This window comes from Oryx dammah, unplaced genomic scaffold, assembly GCF_014754425.2.
Source record: "Oryx dammah isolate SB20612 unplaced genomic scaffold, SCBI_Odam_1.1 HiC_scaffold_5, whole genome shotgun sequence".
Lineage (NCBI taxonomy): Eukaryota > Metazoa > Chordata > Mammalia > Artiodactyla > Bovidae > Oryx > Oryx dammah.
Window position 1 is genome coordinate 41,000,445 of NW_024070189.1, and position 20,660 is coordinate 41,021,104.

General features: G+C 37.5%; 1 protein-coding gene across 1 annotated transcript in view; it reads left to right on the forward strand.

Annotated features, from left to right (window-relative positions):
- SOX30 (SRY-box transcription factor 30) overlaps positions 1 to 20,660 on the forward strand; it is a 44,368-nt gene that overhangs the window by 1,502 nt on the left and 22,206 nt on the right. Inside the window, exons 2-4 of the mRNA XM_040241435.1 lie at positions 1,062 to 1,301; positions 2,564 to 2,743; positions 12,112 to 12,604. Coding sequence (XP_040097369.1) covers positions 1,062 to 1,301; positions 2,564 to 2,743; positions 12,112 to 12,604 — 913 coding nt within the window. The remainder of the gene's footprint in view (positions 1 to 1,061; positions 1,302 to 2,563; positions 2,744 to 12,111; positions 12,605 to 20,660) is intronic.

Genomic DNA, 20,660 nt, shown 5'->3' on the forward strand with positions numbered 1-20,660 from the left:
CTTACAGAAATACAGAAAACTAAAGTAGAATAAAAGTTTTCAAATAAAGGACCATAATTATAGTAGTAACAATTAAAAGTAGATATCTTATTTCTATCCATTATTTCCAAATACATACCTAGAAAATTCTTATTTTAAGATTTAATTCAGACAATTATGCCTGTAAATGTGGAAATTTATACTAATCTTCACTTTATATTTTCATTAATTTTATATTTACTGTATTTGTTCTTATTTTCTTTATTGATTCTTCCTTCCCACCCTTCTTGCTTTTCACTTTTAGTAATTTTTAAACTTTGTTTTCATTTTCTAAAGAAGAGAAAGGGAAAGCTTTCTTTATAATACTTGTTTCATCCTTTGTGCATTTTAAAATTTTATGTCAAGTAACCTTAAGATAAAGAGAATATATGAAATTTATAGACTGGCTTTTGATAAATTATATAAGAAATGTGACTTTAAACAACTTCCTTTATTGTAATTTCAGTCGCCCCTGTGACTTTCAAAAAGTCACCTTTATTATTTTCCTCTTTTTTCCCAGGACATGAGACTAGTGTTAATGACCCACCTTGGCAGGTGCTTCACTTTAATAATGAAATATAACTAACACTATAATATTATAAGTATTTTTGCTTGAATGGGCACTCCAGCAGCATGTAAGTGAATTCCTTTAAACTTTTAGGGTACACCCACCTAGTGCTAGGATTATAGTCATGAATAAGTTATAGTTCCTGTTCCCCATTAATAGAATATTTTTAATGGGAAATAAGCCAAATGTTAATTGTTAGAAGCATTAATATAACTCAAGGAAGTAATAAGCCAGCATTTTACAGTGTCTTCAATAATAATATTCTTTCTGAGGAAAAGAACAATCATTCTAAACCACAGTTTAGAATGCTGAGTTCAAGGGTTATGAGGAATTATGGAATACTGGCAGTTCTTTGACTATATTGAAGTGAATATTTTGTCCATATGTTTAAAAAGTAAATATAGTTGGAGATGCACTTCACTTTAAAATTGTGTGTGTGGCACATTAATTTAGTCTTTTAATTTTTGTCATGTAGGAATACCAGATACTCCCTTCAGTAAGGACAGAAATGGTCATGTGAAGCGACCCATGAATGCATTTATGGTTTGGGCAAGGATCCACCGGCCAGCACTAGCCAAAGCTAACCCAGCAGCCAACAATGCAGAAATCAGTGTCCAGCTCGGGTTAGAGTGGAACAAACTTAGTGAAGAACAAAAGAAACCCTATTATGATGAAGCACAAAAGATTAAAGAAAAGCACAGAGAGGAATTTCCTGGTAATCAAATAAAATGAACATAGCCTCTTTCTAATTTCTTTTAAATTTATTTATTTAGGTAAAGAATAGGTTAGGATGAGATTGAAAGACAAAATGTAATTTTTTTCTGGTCTGATATGTACAATAGAGAAAATTATGGTTAATATTATAGTAACAATTGAATTCATACTGGACATAAGTTTTCTTAAACAGAACAAAGTAGAACGATATCTGGTCTCGTATTTGCCAACCAGTGCAAACCTGATCTGGTCTTATATTTGCCTACTAATGCAAACCTGGGGATATACAGTTTTACAGTGGTTTTGATTTAATATAAAGATATAAATTTAATGAAGGTGACGCTCCAGAGTTCTATGCCATGATATTTCAAATATATTAGAAAATGAAGTGTTCGGCTCATAGCAACAGAAAAATATGCAGTGCACACTGCAGGCATTAGCACCAAGCTCCATTTTAATGTTATATGGTTATCAGAATTTAGTCCTGCCTCCTGCCTGATAAATTTATCCTCATCATGATATAGTTTGAAATAAATTCTGACTTTCTCCCCAGCAGTCAGGACATTGTTATTAAGCTTGGTAAAAGCTTAATATATGTTGGTATGACCAACACACTGTGCGTGGAAAGAATTTTTTTCCTAAAGTAATAGAGAGATTCAGGCTGGCAATGGTTAGAGTAGTGGTTACAGGGAACCAGTGATTCTCTTGGTGGCGACAACTGCCATAACTCCATTTTTCTGAGTTTAGAAGAAAATTGGGTGGTTTGTGGATGTGGAGACTGCCAAGTCTAAGAGGGTGACTTTTCCCAAAGAAGGCATAAAAATAGTGACTGGTCATTAATAACCGCTTCATTGTAAGACATAGATAATTGTATCTTACAGAAAGTAAAAAAAAAAAAACAAAAACAGAAGGAGACAAATAGTGTCTTACTGGGGCATTTTTTTTAATGGGTAGAGGAAAATCTTTGGAATTCAGACTTGGTGCCTTTAATGTTGATTTTACTGTAAATTCATTATGTGTCTTTGGATAAAAGACATTTGCTCTTGGTCTTCCTTTAATTTATTAGTTACAACATTGACCACTAGCTAGGAGCCATACAGATAGATATGCTGAAATGCACAAAAATAGTATCATAGAAGTGGAAAAGATACTTTAGACAACTAAGACTTAGAAGCATTTTGGACTTTTAATGTGAAAAGAACTATTTAAAGGCTAAATAGGATTTGTAGGTTCAAATTAAAAATGGTTAATCTTCTTCTCTAGGTTGGGTTTATCAACCTCGTCCAGGGAAGCGAAAACGCTTCCCTCTAAGCGTTTCCAATGTATTTTCTGGTACCACACAGAACATCATCTCTACAAATCCAACAACAATTTATCCTTATCGCTCACCTACCTATTCTGTGGTAATTCCCAGCCTACAGAACACCGTCACTCATCCAGTTGGTGAGTTGGTTTTATTGTAGATTATAATTTTATAATGGCTTATGTGATAATTTTACCTCTCAACTTGAAATTTTGCTTCTGATAGCTTAAGAGTTTAAACAACAATATTAAGAAAAAAATCAAAAGTGAGAAAGTGAAAACATTAAATCAGAGAAGGAAAATTTTCAGTAGACATCAAAGTCCTTGGTTTGCCAGACTAGCAAATATTCCATGTCAGACCTTTTAAGCAAATCAGGATGAGTCCATAGATTATGCAGATAATGCAGGAAATGACTTGAGGTAATTCAGTAGGAAATGCGAATGTGTTTTTAGTGTTAGCATGCCTTGCTGATGAGGTATGAGGCATCCTGTCCTGGAATTTAATAATGGTGACTGACCTGTTAAGACCTTTTTTTTTTTTTTGCTGCTCTAGAAAAGCAATGGAAGTAATCTATCTTCTACCAGATATTTGGTTCATTATATCGTCTTTCCCTAAAATTTCTCCTTATTATCAGTTCTTTACAACATTCCTGTCTTTTGCTTTTAAGAACCCCAAATTGAGAATTTAATATCTTAAGAACTTTTATAGGGCTATCCATCATTGGTTTGTTCTTCAGAGCCTATTTTAGTCATCTCTTAGGCAGAGCTTTGTACATTCCCTGCTTACTATCACTTGTCCTAAAACTGCTGTTCTCTCTAGTTTTAAAATTGACTTATTAGGAACTTAGGCATTTTCGGGTTTTTTCCTTGTGTATTATTATAGTCATAAATACCAACAAGGCCACATCAAGGGTATCCAGACTCAAGGCAAAGAAAGCTGATCCTATCACCCTGTTCCTCTCTCAGTACCTTTGCTATTTTGTAGTATCTCTTTTAATTCTATATTCAAAGTGGGTTTAATTATGCTTTTTTTCTAAGAAAAAAACAAACTTACCTTGTGTAATCTGTTATGTTATTTATGATTTACGCTTTATCATCTATGTTTCTTCTTTTTACACCTTTTTCTAAAGCTTTTCTTCCATGTCATTCTATCCACAGTTAAATAAATGCTGTATGTTTTCTTTTTTCAGAAACATATTTATCTATGTTCTTACTTGAGGCAGCTGATATTTTAATAGAATATATTAACTTTATGCAGTTCTGAGCAAAGGTTTGGGGAAATAGAAAGTGGTAGAGCTCTTACATTCATGATGTTTTATATAAGTATGAAAAACAAAATTATAGGAAGCTTTTTAGAACCATATACAAAGTAATCAAATCTAGGTATTTTTTTGTTGGCTTTTTTCTTTTTAAATTTCTCTTACTTCTTCTTAGGTAGTATCAGTAAAGATTTGTTTCTTGGACCTCAAATTATAAAAAGATCATTACCTTTTAAATATAAAATTTTGGAATTCTTTCCCCAGGTATATATATAGTTATATGTATAATAGTTACATATATATAATTGTTATACAGTAGTTATGATGAGACTTATTGGCTGTTCTGCTGCCCAATCATACAGCTTTTGAAATATGTTCTTTTAGTTTTACTCATCAGCTTAGTGTATAGTACTTTGAGGAGTTGGTATCAGTTGCAAGTTTGGAAATGTCACTGTATATTTTACATTCTAAATCATTTATAAAACTCTTAAATAAGAAAAAATTATAGGACAAATTCCTCATAAAATCTACTTTTGAAATCTACCTTTAAATGCTCATTATCTACAGATAGAAATGTTTATACCATTCCTTTTTTTTTTGTTTGATCAACTAATTTTATATTCTAAATATGAAATCATGGTAATTGTGTTTTTTCAAACTTGTTTATTTCCATGGAAGAAAGATACCAAATTAGTGAGGTATAATTTATCTCAACAGAAACAATTTGTTCTTTTTCTAGAAAGGTTTGTATACAAATATATTGTATAGATTTCACTAGTGTAGAAAATTGATTCACCAAACTATGGCTCTCAAGTAAACTTACTACTTCCAAAAACAAGTTCACTACTTCTGATAACCTGGTATTATGTTTACTTTCCAAAAATGCTCTGGATTGACATTTTTGGTAGAGAGACCATTTGTATCTACTTCATCCAATATTTTCTCAGTTCTAACTTTTGAGTTTCTTTAAAGCTCTTAGGTTAATGCCACCTGAGATCTCATATATTCATTTTATCAATTTGGATTAGAACATTCTGTGAACTTGACATTATACTGCATTTGATGTAATATTTTTAAACTTCTGCTGTGAAAATGAAGTAGGTTCAGATATCTTCTTAAAGTCTGTAGTAGGAAGTGGGTTTTGAGTCTCTCCATTCTTTCAGTTGACTTGTACACCGTAATGACTATCCCGTTGATTCCACTGAGTCTCTTCTTTCTGTAAAAGTATTTTAAAAGGCACTTACTATTGATTTTAAGGTCCTACAGATGTAATTTCTTCAATTTTCTTTTAAACTGTCTAATTTTTACTTGCATCTCACTTACACACTGGCTTCACTTTTACAGATTTGGATGAGCTCTTCATTTTAAAGACATCTTTCCTTTTTGTGGGTACTCTTTAATTTGGTCAAGCTTCCCTGGTGGCTCAGGTGGTAAAGAGTCTGCCTGCAGTATGAGAGACCTGGGTTCAAACCCTGGGTCAGGAAGATTCCCTGGAGAAGGAAATGGCAAACCACTCCAGTATTCTTGCCTGGGAAATCCCATGGACGAGGAGCCTGGCAGGCTACCACCCATGGGGCCACAAAGAGTCAGATGCGACTGAACAACTTCACTTTTACTTTATTTGGTCAGTTAGCCACAACAACTTTTTGATTTTTAAGGCACATTTTTTTCCTTCTGGGTTTTTAGCATTATCATATACAATAACCTTCATTCTTCTGTAAACTTTATTTTAGTTATCCCTATCACCTTATTTTCCTAGCCCATATTTGTAGTTCCAAAAATCTAATTTGGTTTGGTTCAGTCGCTCAGTCGTGTCCCACTCTTTGTGACCCCATGGACTGCAGCATGCCAGTCTTCCCTGCCTATCACCAACTCCCAGAGCTTGCTCAAACTCATGTCCATCGAGTCAGTGATGCCATCCAGCCATCTCATCCTCTCATCCCCTTCTCCTCCTGCCTTCAATCTTTCCCAGCATCAGCATCTTTTGAAATGAGTCAGCTCTTGACATCAGGTGGCCAAAGTATTGGAGCTTCAGCTTCAGCATCAGTCCTTCAAATGAATATTCAGGACTGATTTCCTTTCGGATTGACTGGTTTGATCTCTTTGCAGTCCAAGGGACTCTCAGGAATCTTCTCCAACACCATGTGCAAAAGCATCTATTCTTTGGTACTCAGCTTTCTTTATGGTCTAGCTCGCATATCCATAACATGACTACTGGAAAAACCATACCTTTGACTAGATGGACCTTTGTTGGCAAAGTAATGTCTCTGCTTTTGAATATGCTGTCTAGGTTGGTCATAACTTTTCTTCCAAGGAGCAAACATCTTTTAATTTCATGGCTGCAGTCACCATCTGCAGTGATTGTGGAGCCCAAGAAAATAAAGCCTCTCACTGTTTTTATAGTTTCCCCATCTATTTGCTGGGAAGTGATAGGATCAGATGGCTTGATTTTAGTTTTTTGAATGTTGAGTTTTAAGCCAATTTTTTCACTCCTCTTTCACTTTCATCAAGAGACTTTTTTTAGTTCCTCTTCACTTTCTGCCATAAGGGTGGTATCAGCTACATATATGAGGTTAATGCTGTTTCTCCCAGCAGTCTTGATTCCAGCTTGTGCTTCATCCAGCCTGGCATTTTGCATGATGTTCTCTGCATATAAGTTAAATAGTTAAGGTGATAATATACAGCTGTTACATATTTCTTTCCCAATTTGGAACCAGTCCATTGTTGCAGGTCTGATTCTGACTTGCTTCTTGACCTGCATACAGGTTTTGCAGGAGGCACGTAAGGTGGTCTGGTATTCCCATCACTTTAAGAATTTTCCGCAGTTTGTTGTGATCCACAGTCAAAGGCTTTGGAGTAGTCATTAAAGCAGAAGTAGACATTTTTGTGGAACTCTCTTGCTTTTTGTATAATCCAATGGATGTTGGCAATTTTATCTCTGATTCCTTTACCTTTTCTAAATCCAGCTTGAACATCTTGAAGTTCTTGGCTCATGTACTGTTGAAGCCTGGCTTGGGGAGTTTTGAGCATTGCTTTACTAGCGTGTAATATGAGTGCATTTGTGTGGTAGTTTGAACATTCTTTGATATTGCCTTTCTTTGGGATTGGATTGAAAACTGATCTTTTCCAATCCTGTGGCCACTGCTGAGTTTTCCAGATTTGCTGGCATGTTGAGTGACAGCAACATCTTTTAGAATTTGAAATATCTCAGCTGGAATTCCATCACCTCCACTAGCTTTGTTTGTAGTGATGCTTCCTGAGGCCCACTTGACTTTGTATTCCACGATGTCTGGCTCTAGGTGAGTGATCACACCATCATCTGGGTCAGTAAGATCTTTCTTGTATAATTCTTCTATTAAATTGACCATGTTTATTTTTTTAAAGGTTTCTAAAAATCTGGTAGAAGCAATATTCATTTTAGCCTGGCTTTCAGATGTCAGTTTTATATGTTTATGAATTTTCTGGTGAGATTATTTCATTCTTTACATTTTATTACTGAAACCTGAAATGAATTTTCCTTATTACATCTAAACTCAATTGATATCGTTTACTCTTCTGAATTCATACATTTTCTCTAAATTTTGACTTTAAAAATGTTTACTACTATTTTAATTTTTTGGTAGTAGACATATAATATCATTTTGGTTTATCCATCTCTTCTTTTTTAACAGAAATAACACAAAAACCCTCCAACATTCTAATATTTTTGTAATCCAAAAACAATCTTATCTTGTCCTTGTCTAAAGATCAGTTCTTGTGAAGTTTTATGTTCAGAAGAAACAAAGATATGGCTTGAAAATTCCTTGAAAAGTAATGTAGCTCATTATTATGGGTTTTCTTGTGGACCAAAGGAGGAGGAATCATATGGCTCAAACTATACTAAGTCTTCTTAGGACTCCTCTTTACCATTTCTCTCCCCAAAGCCCCACCATCCTTAGCAGTTATCTAACTTCCCAAGCCTCCATTTTCCATCTCTGTCTCTATGCCTCTGACTCTTACCCTATTTCTGTCTCTCTCTCTCCTCTCCTCCTTTTTCTGCCTCTGTTTCTCTCTTCTTAACCATATGCTGGTCTTCCTATCCTTCTTTCTACTTCTTTACAGCTTTTTCTTGTAGAGAAATTTGGTCTGTCCTCAGTTTCTGCCATTCTCTACTCCTTTCTGTTCATCCCAGTCACACAACAAAAGCCTGGTTACATCCTTCATCCTTTCAGCACAGGTAGTGGAGTCTTCTTCTTTAGGAATGGGTGAGAGGGATTTGTCGAAACTATTGACAGCTATTAATAACTATAATTTTTTCCTTTTCTTATCATAGTGCCCTATAGATCTAAAATTCTGCTCTTTACCTCATGTTACAATTAGATAATGCTGGCTGCTTCAACAGTCTCCTAAACATAATGGTTTAAATAGAATCATGGTTTACATTTTCACCCATGTAAAGTCCAAAATAAATATCTCTGGCTTTCTTCCAAGGGATTCATAGACACAGGTTTCTTCTACCCTATGGCTCTTCTGTCTTTGATATGTAGTAGCCAAGTGTGCATGAACTTGCAGAAGGGAAAAGAGCATGGAGGATTGTACATGAGTTTTTTTATGGTCCAGTCTCAGAAGTGGTATACAACACTTACTTCATCAGTTGTATTGAACCATATGACCGCTCCTAACTGCAAGGCAGGCTGGAAAATGTAACCTAGCTGTGTGCTAGTAAGAGAGAAACCAAGTGACTGGATAGTCTTTTCCATACCTTGAGGCTGGGAGCCAGCGTGAGGAATCCCACCCGTGACAAGGTCATGTGGCAGAGATCTGATGGGCAAGGCGAATCAGATCTCAGGGTGTCCCCCTGGTATTTCCTGAGCATGTACCCCAAAAACCAAAAATCTGCCAGCCTTTGTACTCTGCTTTTCCACTCTTCTGACACACTCTGGAAAAAGTCAACTCAGGGCTTTAGTCTCCTGCATTTGAAAGGGATGTTTCAGTTAAACCCCCTCTGATAACTCTCTAGCTTGCCTAACAGGTTCCCCCGGACCTCTTACAGCTTGGGAATTGCTTACAGCCCCCCAAATGCGAGAGGCACTAAGCTTAAAACAGAGCCTTTTCTAAAGAGCTAAAAAATCATATTGGTGACGGGATTTCACTGCTGACTCAATGATTGCTGCCAGGCCTCCATATTCTTTATCTTTTAGGCACCTGGGAGGATGTTAATCAATGTAAATGGGATATGGAAAAGGATATATAATAGTTTTGATGTTAGCAACACTAGACTTTTGAGTTAATTACTTTTCTTTTGTTATAAATCACTGTACTCCTTTTGCTTGTTATAAATTGCTCTATCTTTGCTATGTAAGAATGTAACTTTATTTAGTGCTTTCTGAGAGTGGCACCAGACTTTGGGAAGATCAACACAAATAAGTCTTCTGGTTAACAAACCCTTATCAGAAAAAAGGCTGTAAAATTTAATTGGCCCTTTTGGCCGGAAGATGATGTAAATCACCTAAGACTTGTGTATACAACTAGGTGTGCAGAGAGAAAAGCCTGGTTTTAATAAGAGTCTGGGCTTCTAATGCTGCATAATTTTGTATTACCCATTGATCTCTGTGTACAATCAAAGAGGTATAAAAGGCCTTTCTAGACAGTAGAGGCTGGGCAAGTCACTGGACTGGTTTCCCCCGTGTCTCCTCTTTACTCTATTTTCTGGCTGAATTCCCATCTGGGGCGTGGAGGCTCACCATGTCTACTTACTTGCCCCAGCTTCTAAGATCCACGAGAGGGGGAGCCCAAGGTGGGGCACCCCCCACAATTCAAGAGTATGCCGGTGGCCTAACGTAGATGGTGCAAGCTCCTTGTCTGGAACTTTATTGGCTTTCCACGTAAACCAAGTTATTCAGCATCTTTTTCTCCACTTAATTTTCCTACTACACTATTTCTTCCTAATCTAATCTTATATTAATAAATAAATAAGTTTTTTCCTCACCAACGCCGTCCCCTCTTTGAATTCCCTGGATCCACCGGGGCTGGACCCCGGCACCTTATCTACAGTGCGATATGTTAGATCTCTGCCCTTTCCACAAGTCTTCCCTATTCACTGAGTTTATCAGTGATGTTTAGGTGTTGGACGCATTAACCTCTCAGTATAGCAACCTGAATTTTGACATTTGGGACATCTTTGTTATACTTCCATATAACTCTCTATGCATCTGATTTTTTACCTCAGGTCAAAATGTTAGTTGCTTGGTAAATGTTTGGTTAAGTAAATGAGTGCATGGTTTTATCACCTCTTGATTCACCGGTTGCCCTTATTTTATAAAAAAATATTTTTGGTAGAAAAGAACATTTGCTATCAGCTAAAAGATTGAGTCCCTTTCTTCTTCAGTAACTGAAGTAACTACAGCTCCTATAATTTTTTGTTTCCTTTGCCTAAAAAGAGCATATTTCTTTTTTGAGGACTAACAGCCTAGAGGATTGTGCATGAGAGTTTTTTATGGGCCAGTCTCAGAAGTGGTACACAACACTTCTTCTTACTTAACTTCATACTGCACAGGAAAAGAAAATCTGCATTAGAGGTAGATTTTAGGAGCAGATGTCTTGAGTGCAGTGATAATTCAGTGAATAAAACAGAGATTTTACAAGTCAGCCTGGTGTAATATGTATTTAGAGGAGGAGATTTTTTTTGTACAAGATCAGAGATAGAGGTTCTGTCAGCTGTAAGCTTGTTTGTTTTTTCTTTCCATCTAGTCATACATACCTTTCTTAACTGTTATTAACCAGGTTCTGTGCCAGATAATGGGGCTACTACTATGAATTAAATTGTTCCTGCTCTTGAGCTCCCAGTTTTGTGATTGTGGTAAGGGTGGCAGACCTGCAAATTTACACTATTTTTATAATATGTGATAGATTTATAGTTTCTGAAGGAATATGAAAAGGGAGATTACTTTATGCTTGATTAATCAGAAAGGCCTAAAGCCTGTGCCTCACATATGGGAGGGCTAGTCCATTTAACCCCATTAACTGAGAATCATGACAGCTTCATCTGTACACTGCTCTGTGTTGCCTCTGTTTCACTGGGTCAGAGGCCATCTTGAAGCAGATGGATATATCTCTTCATTCCCTACCTCCAGGTTTAAGGGTGGTAGTTATTTGACTTACCTGGAGAGAAGGAAGGAGAGGAATGTGTTGCCTGGCCAAGACTGAGAGAAGACTGACAGTCCTTTTGGCCTCTGGCAGAAACATTCCTAACCACAGAGTCTGCTCTTGGACTGTGTCTTCTATACTAACAGAGATGTAGCTGCACTGAAATAAACTGAAAGAGATCATGAATCTCTTACTTTGGCTTCCTCTGTATTTCTTTGGAGAAGTTTAGTTAAATTTAGGCTAAATGTGCCTTTTGAGTAACTTAGTAACTCAGTCAGCAGTCCTTCTTCAAGATCAAAAAGATAAAATACATGATTATTTTAGTTGCCTCTAAAAATTCTGCTATCTCCATCTTGCCATGCTGCAATAATATTCTTTCCTATCTCACAAATTGCTGACCGATGGCAAGTCATAGTCTCTTTTGGCAATTTCCTTATGTATTCACATTGGATGCAATAAAGCAAAATAATTTTACTGATGGTTTCTTTAGTTTTTTTCAATTAAAAAAATGTCATTCATAATTTAGTTTATCATAGAGTATACAAAATAAAAAAATGACCCATACTGTTATGATGAAACCTCTATTAATACATAAAATTGATATATTCAGAGAATAGAAAATTCAAATAGTCCCAATAGGTATGAAATGAAAGTCTGGCTTTCCATGGCCCTGTCTCCTCTTCTAGATGACCGTCTTTTAAAAGGAACCACTATCAATAGTTTCATATTGTTTTAGAAATATTTATATATATATTCCAGCATTTGTATTTGTCATTCACTCAGACATTTTATTCATTTATTTATTCTTCCAAAAAATATTCTTTTAAGGACCTATTCTGTGTCAGGCAGAATTTTGAACCCTCGGGATACAGTAATGAACAAAACAGAAAAGGTCTCTCCTCTTAGGGCATTTAGAACCTAGGTGGGAAAGAGAGACAAGAATGTAAAATAAATGAACAAGATGGCTTCAGTTTGTCAGGATGCTATGAAAGAAATAGAATGGTGATGTTCTTAGGTAAGGAGGTTAGTGGAGGCTTCTAGTTATACAATTCATTAAGTTCTGCTGAAAAAAGAAAAAATAGTGACTCAATTCATGCCTGACCTATGCTGTTTTTATTTCTGAAGGTGAATCTCCACCGACCATCCAGCTGCCCACACCTGCAGTCCAGCGTCCAAGCCCCATCACACTTTTCCAGCCCAGCGTCTCCAGTACTGCCCAGGTGCCTGTCCAAGCTCCAAGTCTGCCCCTCCGTCCAGCACTCCCACCCCAGCGCTTTGCTGGGCCCTCCCAAGCGGACACTCATCGGCTGCATTCTGGAGTCAATCGCTCTGTGAAGAGACCCACTCCTGTTTCTCTGGAGAGCACCAACAGGATTCCGACTAGTGCAAGTCCTGCCCATTCCAGATTTTCAGCCTCAACCATCCAACCTCCCAAGGAGTATCCCAGCGTTTCCACTTGTCCCAGAAGTACTCCAATTTCCCAGGCTCCTCCTATTCCACACTCACATGTCTACCAGCCCCCTCCCCTTGGCCATCCAGCTGCATTGTTTGGGACACCACCAAGATTCTCTTTTCATCACCCTTACTTCCTACCTGGACCTCACTACTTCCCATCAAGGTAAATGAATAGTTTATTTCCTTTCACCTGAAAGTGCTTTCACCTTTCACCTAAAACTATTCATTCATAGTTAATGAATTTTAACCCCTGAAAACCTCTCTTATTTACTGAAAAAGGAACTTCCTCAATCTTTTTTGGTATCTAATTTAGTTTAGTGGCTAGATAGGGGCCAACCAGTTGACATGAGTACATGGAAGGGCTGGATAGGACTTGGGGAGTCAAGGAGAGTGCATGCCCCATCTTATGGGGCAGTTGCTACTGAGTTCCAGCCTACTGTTGCCACATAAGAATATAGGCTCCAATGTTGTCAGATCTGATTTCTCTCTTGAAAAAAATCATCAGTTGTAAGTGACCTTAAAATCATTTAGGCCAATCCCCTTACTGAATAGTAAGTGTGGTTCTAAAACTTTTATATGTATATAAATCACATGTGATCTTAATAAAATGCAGATTCTGAGTCAGTAGGTCTGGGTTACAGTAGGTTCCTATGCAGGGTTACAGTAAGCCGGATATTCTGCATTTCTAACAAGCTCCCAAGTGATGTCAATTCTGTGGTTTGTGGAATGCTTTGAATAGCAAGAATATAGAACACACTGGCCAAGAGGTTAAATGACTTGCCCAAAGTTATTTACCCTCTCAGGACCCTTGTTAATAAACCAAAAAGTTTATTAGGTAAATTACCAGTAAAAGAAATTATTTTCACAGGTATGTATCTAAGGAAAACAAATTTGTAACTTTTCATTTTGGAGTGATAGAATTTAACTTTGAAAGCATTTTGATAGAGTGGACTAACCTCTACTTTTCAGTTGCTCTTAAAGGTATAAACAGAGATGGTTTCTGTTCAGAATGTTTAATACCCATCTTTTATATTTAGAAAGAAAACTACTCCCTACTTGGGTATATCAAAGCCTCAAAGAAGTTTTGCAGTATATATTGAAGTGAAGTCACTCAGTCGTGTCCAACTCTTTGCGACCCCGTGGACTGTAGCCCACCAGGCTCCTCTGTCCGTGGGATTCTCCAGGCAAGAATACTGGAGTGGGTTGCCATATGTTGCTTCAATTCATAGTGGAATTGCTGGCTTTCAAGTCTTTAGTACAGAACTAAAAGAAAGTGAAAATAGAGGATCAGATTAGGAGAAAGGGAGATACTGCTGTTGTGGTTTGTTTTGTTTTTCCAATGGGCTCTTCTTTAACACCTTTCAGAAGTCTTTTAGTTCAAGAAATCAAACTTTAAGAGACTCCTAAGGCTAGGATCTCTTCTTATTGAGATTTTATAGGAATTTTAGAGACTTTTACAGTGGTTTTTTTTTTTTTTTTTTTTTTTTTAACATATGAGAAGAGTGCTAAGGACATAGCTGGAATTTAATAAATGAGTAGCTTTGAAAAGATCAGCCTTGGAACCTTGAGGTTCACAAACTTAAAATTGGTGAAATTTTATCTTTGTTACGTAATTCATTTTGTAGTACAAGAAAGACTTGAACAGTACTTATATTAAAGCAGAAGAAGAGGCATCTAGAATAGATATATAGCACAATCTTACTCCAGTTGTTTTTTTCTTTTTAGCATTTTGAGAGCTTGGTATTTTTATCTAAAATTCTCACAGTAATCCTTTGTTTTTGGCATAATTATCCCTTTACTTTTTCAGATAAAGAAACTGATCAGCTGTTAGATAAATAGCTTTGTTAAGGTCACACTTTTCACTTTCATGCATTGGAGAAGGAAATGGCAACCCACTCCAGTATTCTTGCCTGGAGAATCCCAGGGACAGGGAAGCCTGGTGGGCTGCTGTTTGTGGGGTCTCACAGAGTCGGACACAACTGAAGTGACTTAGCAGCAGCAGCAAGGTCACACAACTGGTAAACAGCAGAACCAATAGTCAAACTTAGATTTGCTGTCTGATTTTTAATTCTGTGTTTTTTTTTTTTTTTTTTTTTACTGTATCACTAAGTCTTCTTGATATAACGGCTTCTCTTGCTTGGTAGCTGTTAGTTGCTAGAAGAGAATCACATGGAAAATGCCTCCTATATTTTTGAATGGAAAAGTAGTGTAGTCAAGTAGACTTATGGGCAGGAAATTTTTTTTTATACAATAAATAAAATAATAGGAAATTTATCTTCCTTCCTCATGACAAGACTTCAGGATTTGGCTGTTAATTTACAAAACATTGATGGCTTAAAGAACATTTTGAAAAGACTGGAAAATATGTCATTAGAAGACAGAAAATATATCTCCATCTTGAATGGTATTATTGCTAATTAAACAGTTAGAACTGGACATGGAACAACAGACTGGTTCCAAATAGGAAAAGGAGTACGTCAAGGCTGTATATTGTCACCCTGCTTATTTAACTTCTATGCAGAGTACATTATGAGAAACGCTGGGCTGGAAGAAGCACAAGCTGGAATCAAGATTGGCGGGAGAAATATCAATAACCTCAGATATGCAGATGACACCACCCTTAGGGCAGAAAGTGAAGAGGAACTAAAAAGCCTCTTGATGAAAGTGAAAGAGGACAGTGAAAAAGTTGGCTTAAAGCTCAACATTCAGAAAATGAAGATCATGGCATCTGGTCCCATCACTTCATGGGAAATAGATGGGGAAACAGTGGAAACAGTGTCAGACTTTATTTTTTTGGGCTCCAAAATCACTGCAGATGGTGACTGCAGCCATGAAATTAAAAGACGCTTACTCCTTGGAAGAAAAGTTATGACCAATCTAGACAGCATGTTGAAAAGCAGAGACATTACTTTGCCAACAAAGGTCCGTCTAGTCAAGGCTATGGTTTTTCCAGTGGTCATGTATGGATGTGAGAGTCAGACTGTGAAGAAGGCTGAGCGCTGAAGAATTGATGCTTTTGAACTGTGGTGTTGCAGAAGACTCTTGAGAGTCCCTTGGACTGCAAGGAGATCCAAACAGTCCATTCTGAAGGAGATCCAACCAGTCCATTCTGAAGGAGATCAGCCCTGCGATTTCTTTGGAAGGAATGATGCTAAAGCTGAAACTCCAGTACTTTGGCCACCTCATGTGAAGAGTTGACTCATTGGAAAAGACTCTGATGCTGGAAGGAATTGGGGACAGGCGGAGACGCAGACGACTGAGGACGGGATGGCTGGATGGTATCACTGACTCGATGGACGTGAGTCTGAGTGAACCCTGGGAGTTGGTGATGGACAGAGAGGCCTGGTGTGCTGCGATTCATGGGGTTGCAAAGAGTCGGACATGACTGAGCAACTGAACTGAACTGAACTGAACTGAACTGAATAATACTATTAGATGAACCAAATGAAATGAGTCAGTGGTATTATACTGAATTTTATTTCATGTAAGAATGTCAAAGAAGTATATCAGCTGTAAACATTAAGCCGAATATAGTTTTCCAAAACAAAACCAGCCTTATAAATTATAATATTGTCTAATTTCCTTTATAACTTCTACCTGTAATGTGTGTGATAGTAACTTCCCCAAGGGTATGGGTAATCTTATTTATGTTTGTTTAGATAATATACTTCAGTAAAATCCAGTCTGGCTAAATAACAGATTTAATTGATTCTTTCTCAATTTTTCAATTGGCTCTTCTCCCAACTAATAACAGAATCTTCTATAAAGATATTTCTTCCCTAATCAAATTGCATATGCAATTGTTCAGCCATTCCAATACCATAATTATAATGACATATGATATATATATTTGGTAAATGTATCCCAAATAAACATATTTGATATTTTTCCCTGTGTATCTAGAGTAAAAACCATGGAGCTTAGGCAGTTTAATCAAGGAATCATTTTATGAAACAGAGAGGCACTTAGAAATACTGATTCCTAGGTCTGGGGCTAAATCCTCCTGCCTTTATTTCGTAACCATCTTCATACTATGCTTATTAAGATTCTCTCTTTCTGTACTATGTTCAGTTCAGTTCAGTCGCTCAGTCGTGTCCGACTCTTTGCAACCCCATGAACTGCAGCACGCCAGGCCTCCCTGTCCATCGCTAACTCCCAGAGTTCACTCAAACTCATGTCCATCGAGTCAGTGATGCCGTCCAACAATCTCATCCTCTGTCGTCCTGTTCTCTTCCTATCCCCAATCCCTCCCAGCATCAGAGTCTTTTCCAATGAGTCAACTCTTCACATGAGGTGGCCAAAGTACTGGAGTTTCAGCTTTAGCATCATTCCTTCCAAAGAACACCCAGGACTGATCTCCTTTAGAATGGACTGCTTGGATCTCCTTGCAGTCCAAGGGATTCTCAAGAGTCTTCTGCAACACCACAGTTCAGAAGCATCAATTCTTCAGCGCTCAGCTTTCTTCACAATCCAACTCTCACATCCATACATGACTACTGGAAAAACCATAGCCTTGACTAGACAGACCTTAGTCGGCAAAGTAATGTCTCTGCTTTTGAATATACTATCTAGGTTGGTCATAACTTTTCTTCCAAGGAATAAGCATCATTTAATTTCATGGCTGCAGTCACCATCTGCAGTGATTTTGGAGCCCAAAAAAATAAAGTCTGACACTGTTTCCATTGTTTCCCCATCTATTTCCCATGAAGTGATGGGACCAGATGCCATGATCTTCATTTTCTGAATGTTGAGCTTTAAGCCAACTTTTTCACTGTCCTCTTTCACTTTCATCAAGAGGCTTTTTAGCTCCTCTTCACTTTCTGCCCTAAGGGTGGTGTCATCTGCATATCTGAGGTTATTGATATTTCTCCCGCCAATCTTGATTCCAGCTTGTGTTTCTTCCAGCCCAGCGTTTCTCATAATGTACTCTGCATAGAAGTTAAATAAGCAGGGTGACAATACACAGCCTTGACGTACTCCTTTTCTTATTTGGAACCAGTCTGTTGTTCCATGTCCAGTTCTAACTGTTGCTTCCTGACCTGTGTATAGATTTTTCAAGAGGCAGGTCATGTGGTCTGGTATTCCCATCTCTTTCAGAATTTTCCACAGTTTATTGTGATCCACACAGTCAAAGGCTTTGGCATAGTCAATAAAGCAGAAATAGATGTGTTTCTGGAACTCTCTTGCTTTTTCCATGATCAAGTGGATGTTGGCAATTTAATCTCTGGTTCTTCTGCCTTTTCTAAAACCACCTTGAACATCAGGAAATTCATGGTTCACGTATTGATGAAGTCTGGCTTGGAGAATTTTGAGCATTACTCTACTAGCATGAGAGATGAGTGCAATTGTGTGGTAGTTTGAGCATTCTTTGGCATTGCCTCTCTTTGGGATTGGAATGAAAACTGACCTTTTCCAGTCCTGTGACCACTGCTGAGTTTTCCAAATTTGCTGGCATATTGAGTGCAGCAGTTTCACAGCATCATCTTCCAGGATTTGAGATAGCTCAACTAGAATTCCATCACCTCCACTAGCTTTGTTTGTAGTGATGCTTTCATAGGGCCAACTTGACTTCACATTCCAGGATGTCTAGTTCTAGGTGAGTGATCACACCATCATGATTATCTTGGTTGTGAAGATCTTTTTTTGTACAGTTCTTCTGTGTATTCTTGCCACCTCTTTTTAATATCTTCTGCTTCTGTTAGGTCTATACCATTTCTGTCCTTTATCGAGCCCATCTTTGCATGAAATGTTCCCTTGGTATCTCCAGTTTTCTTGAAGAGATCTCTAGTCTTTCCCATTCTGTTGTTTTGCTCTTTCTTTGCATTGATCACTGAGGAAAGCTTTCTTATCTCTTCTTGCTATTCTTTGGAACTCTGCATTCAGATGCTTATGTCTTCCTTTTTCTCCTTTGCTTTTCACTTCTCTTCTTTTCACAGCTATTTGTAAGGCCTCCCCAGACAGCCATTTTGCTTTTTTTCATTTGTTTTCCATGGGGATGGTCTTGATCCCTGTCTCCTGTACAATGTCACGAACCTCATTCCATAGTTCATCAGGCACTCTATCTGTCAGATCTAGTCCCTTAAATCTATTTCTCACTTCCACTGTATAATCATAAGGTGTTGATTTAGGTCATACCTGAATGGTCTAGTGGTTTTCCCTACTTTCTTCAATTTAAGTCTGAATTTAGCAATAAGGAGTTCATGATCTGAGCCACAGTCAGCTCCCAGTCTTGTTTTTGTGACTGTATAGAGCTTCTCCCATCTTTGGCTGCAAAGAATATAATCAATCCATTACTTTCTTACTTATCCTTTCTACCCCCACCTTTTCTTCTATTCTTCCTTCTTCTTGCAGTATTTATACTTTCACATACAAAGAAGATATCTAGAATCTTCATTCTGTTGGCCATTGAGTCAATAAATGTGTTCAAAAGTGTATTGCAATTAGGGTTATAGAATGGATATGAATGATAAATTGGAACTTATTAGGTTGAAATATATAAAACTATAATCAAACATATCTGTATATCTGTTAGGGAAGTTAAGTCCAAAAATTCTAAATTTGTGGTAATATATAGCATCTTAATTGTTAGATTTTGGACAAACAAATCAAAAGTTACAAAGCAGTTACCCTTAATCCTTGTTTGGCTTATAGATCTATTAAAGAATTTGAGGTTTTGGATCTATTTCCTATTATAATGTACATCTACATACATATACAATATTTTGTGTAATTCTTAAAGAGGATAGAATTTATAGTTCCCAAACAAGATAGATTCAGCTAATATGGAATGCTGCTGCTGCTAAGTTGCTTCAGTCATGTCCGACTCTGTGCGACCCCATAGACAGCAGCCCACCAGGCTCCACCATCCCTTGGATTCTCCAAGCAAGAACACTGGAGTGGGTTGCCATTTCCTTCTCCAATGCATGAAAGTGAAAAGTGAAAGTGAAGTCACTGAGTCATGTCCAACTCTCAGCGACCCCATGGACTGCAGCCTACAAGACTCCTCCATCCATGGGATTTTCCAGGCAAGAGTACTGGAGTGGGGTGCCATTGCCTTCTCCATAATATGGAATACCTTCTGCTATAACTATTATAAATGTTGAATTTAAATAGAACAATTTAATACCTAGCTGAAATCACAAGAAAGGAAAATAAATCCTCCTTTGTCAAAATGACTAATAAGCTAAAAACTTGTACAGTGGTCCTGGGGATAGTTTGCAGATTCAGAAATAGTCTCGGCATTTATAAACTTGGGTTTTAATGCCTACATAAGGAGAGGTCTTGACTCTTTTCAAGGTGAGAAGGTGAAACTAAAACCTCTTCATAAAGCTTCTGTTGCTGCTGCTTTGTCACTTCAGTCATGTCTGACTCTGTGTGACCCTATGGACTGTAGCCCACCAGGCTCCCCTGTCCATGGGGATTCTCCAGGCAAGAATACTGGAGTGGGTTGTCATGGCCTCATCCAGGGGATCTTCCCAGACTAGGGATAGAACCCAGGTCTCACGTGTTGCAGGTGGATTCTTTATCCTCTGAACCACCAGGGAAGCCCTTTCATAAAGCTAAGACCTTAGAAAGGCCTCTCAACCTTGATAAAGGAATAGAAGATTTTTTTTTTATCACTGATCCAGACAAAGCACAAAGGAAACTTTTTTTTATCCAGGGCTATATATGGAAAAAGGCCTTCTGTTAGATGTAAAAACTCCAGATTACACTGAACACTGATTGAGAATCTAAAATCACCCTATCCACTTGATAAACTAACACAAATTAGTTCTGGGATGGCTTACCTGGGACAACTATTCTAAAGGGGATACCTCAACCATTCAAGCCACTTATGAATTTCCAAAGGGAGAGAATTATTATTAAAGGTGAGCTTTAGCATATAGAACACAAGGAAAGGATTCATTAAGAGCAAGAGTCAATACATGCTACAAATAGTAATAATAATACCCAAGAATCTGAAATAACTGAATTTCAGTTCAATTCAATCGCTCAGTCGTGTTTGACTCTTGGAGACCCCATGAACTGCAGGATGCCAGGCCTCCCTGTCCATCACCAACTCCCAGAGTCCATTGAAACCCATATCCATTGAGTCAGTGATGCCATCCAACCATCTTATCCTCTGTCATCCCCTTCTCCTCCTGCCCTCAATCTTCCCCAGCATCAGGGTCTTTTCAAATGAGTCAGCTCTTCACATCAGGTAGCCAAAGTATTGGAGT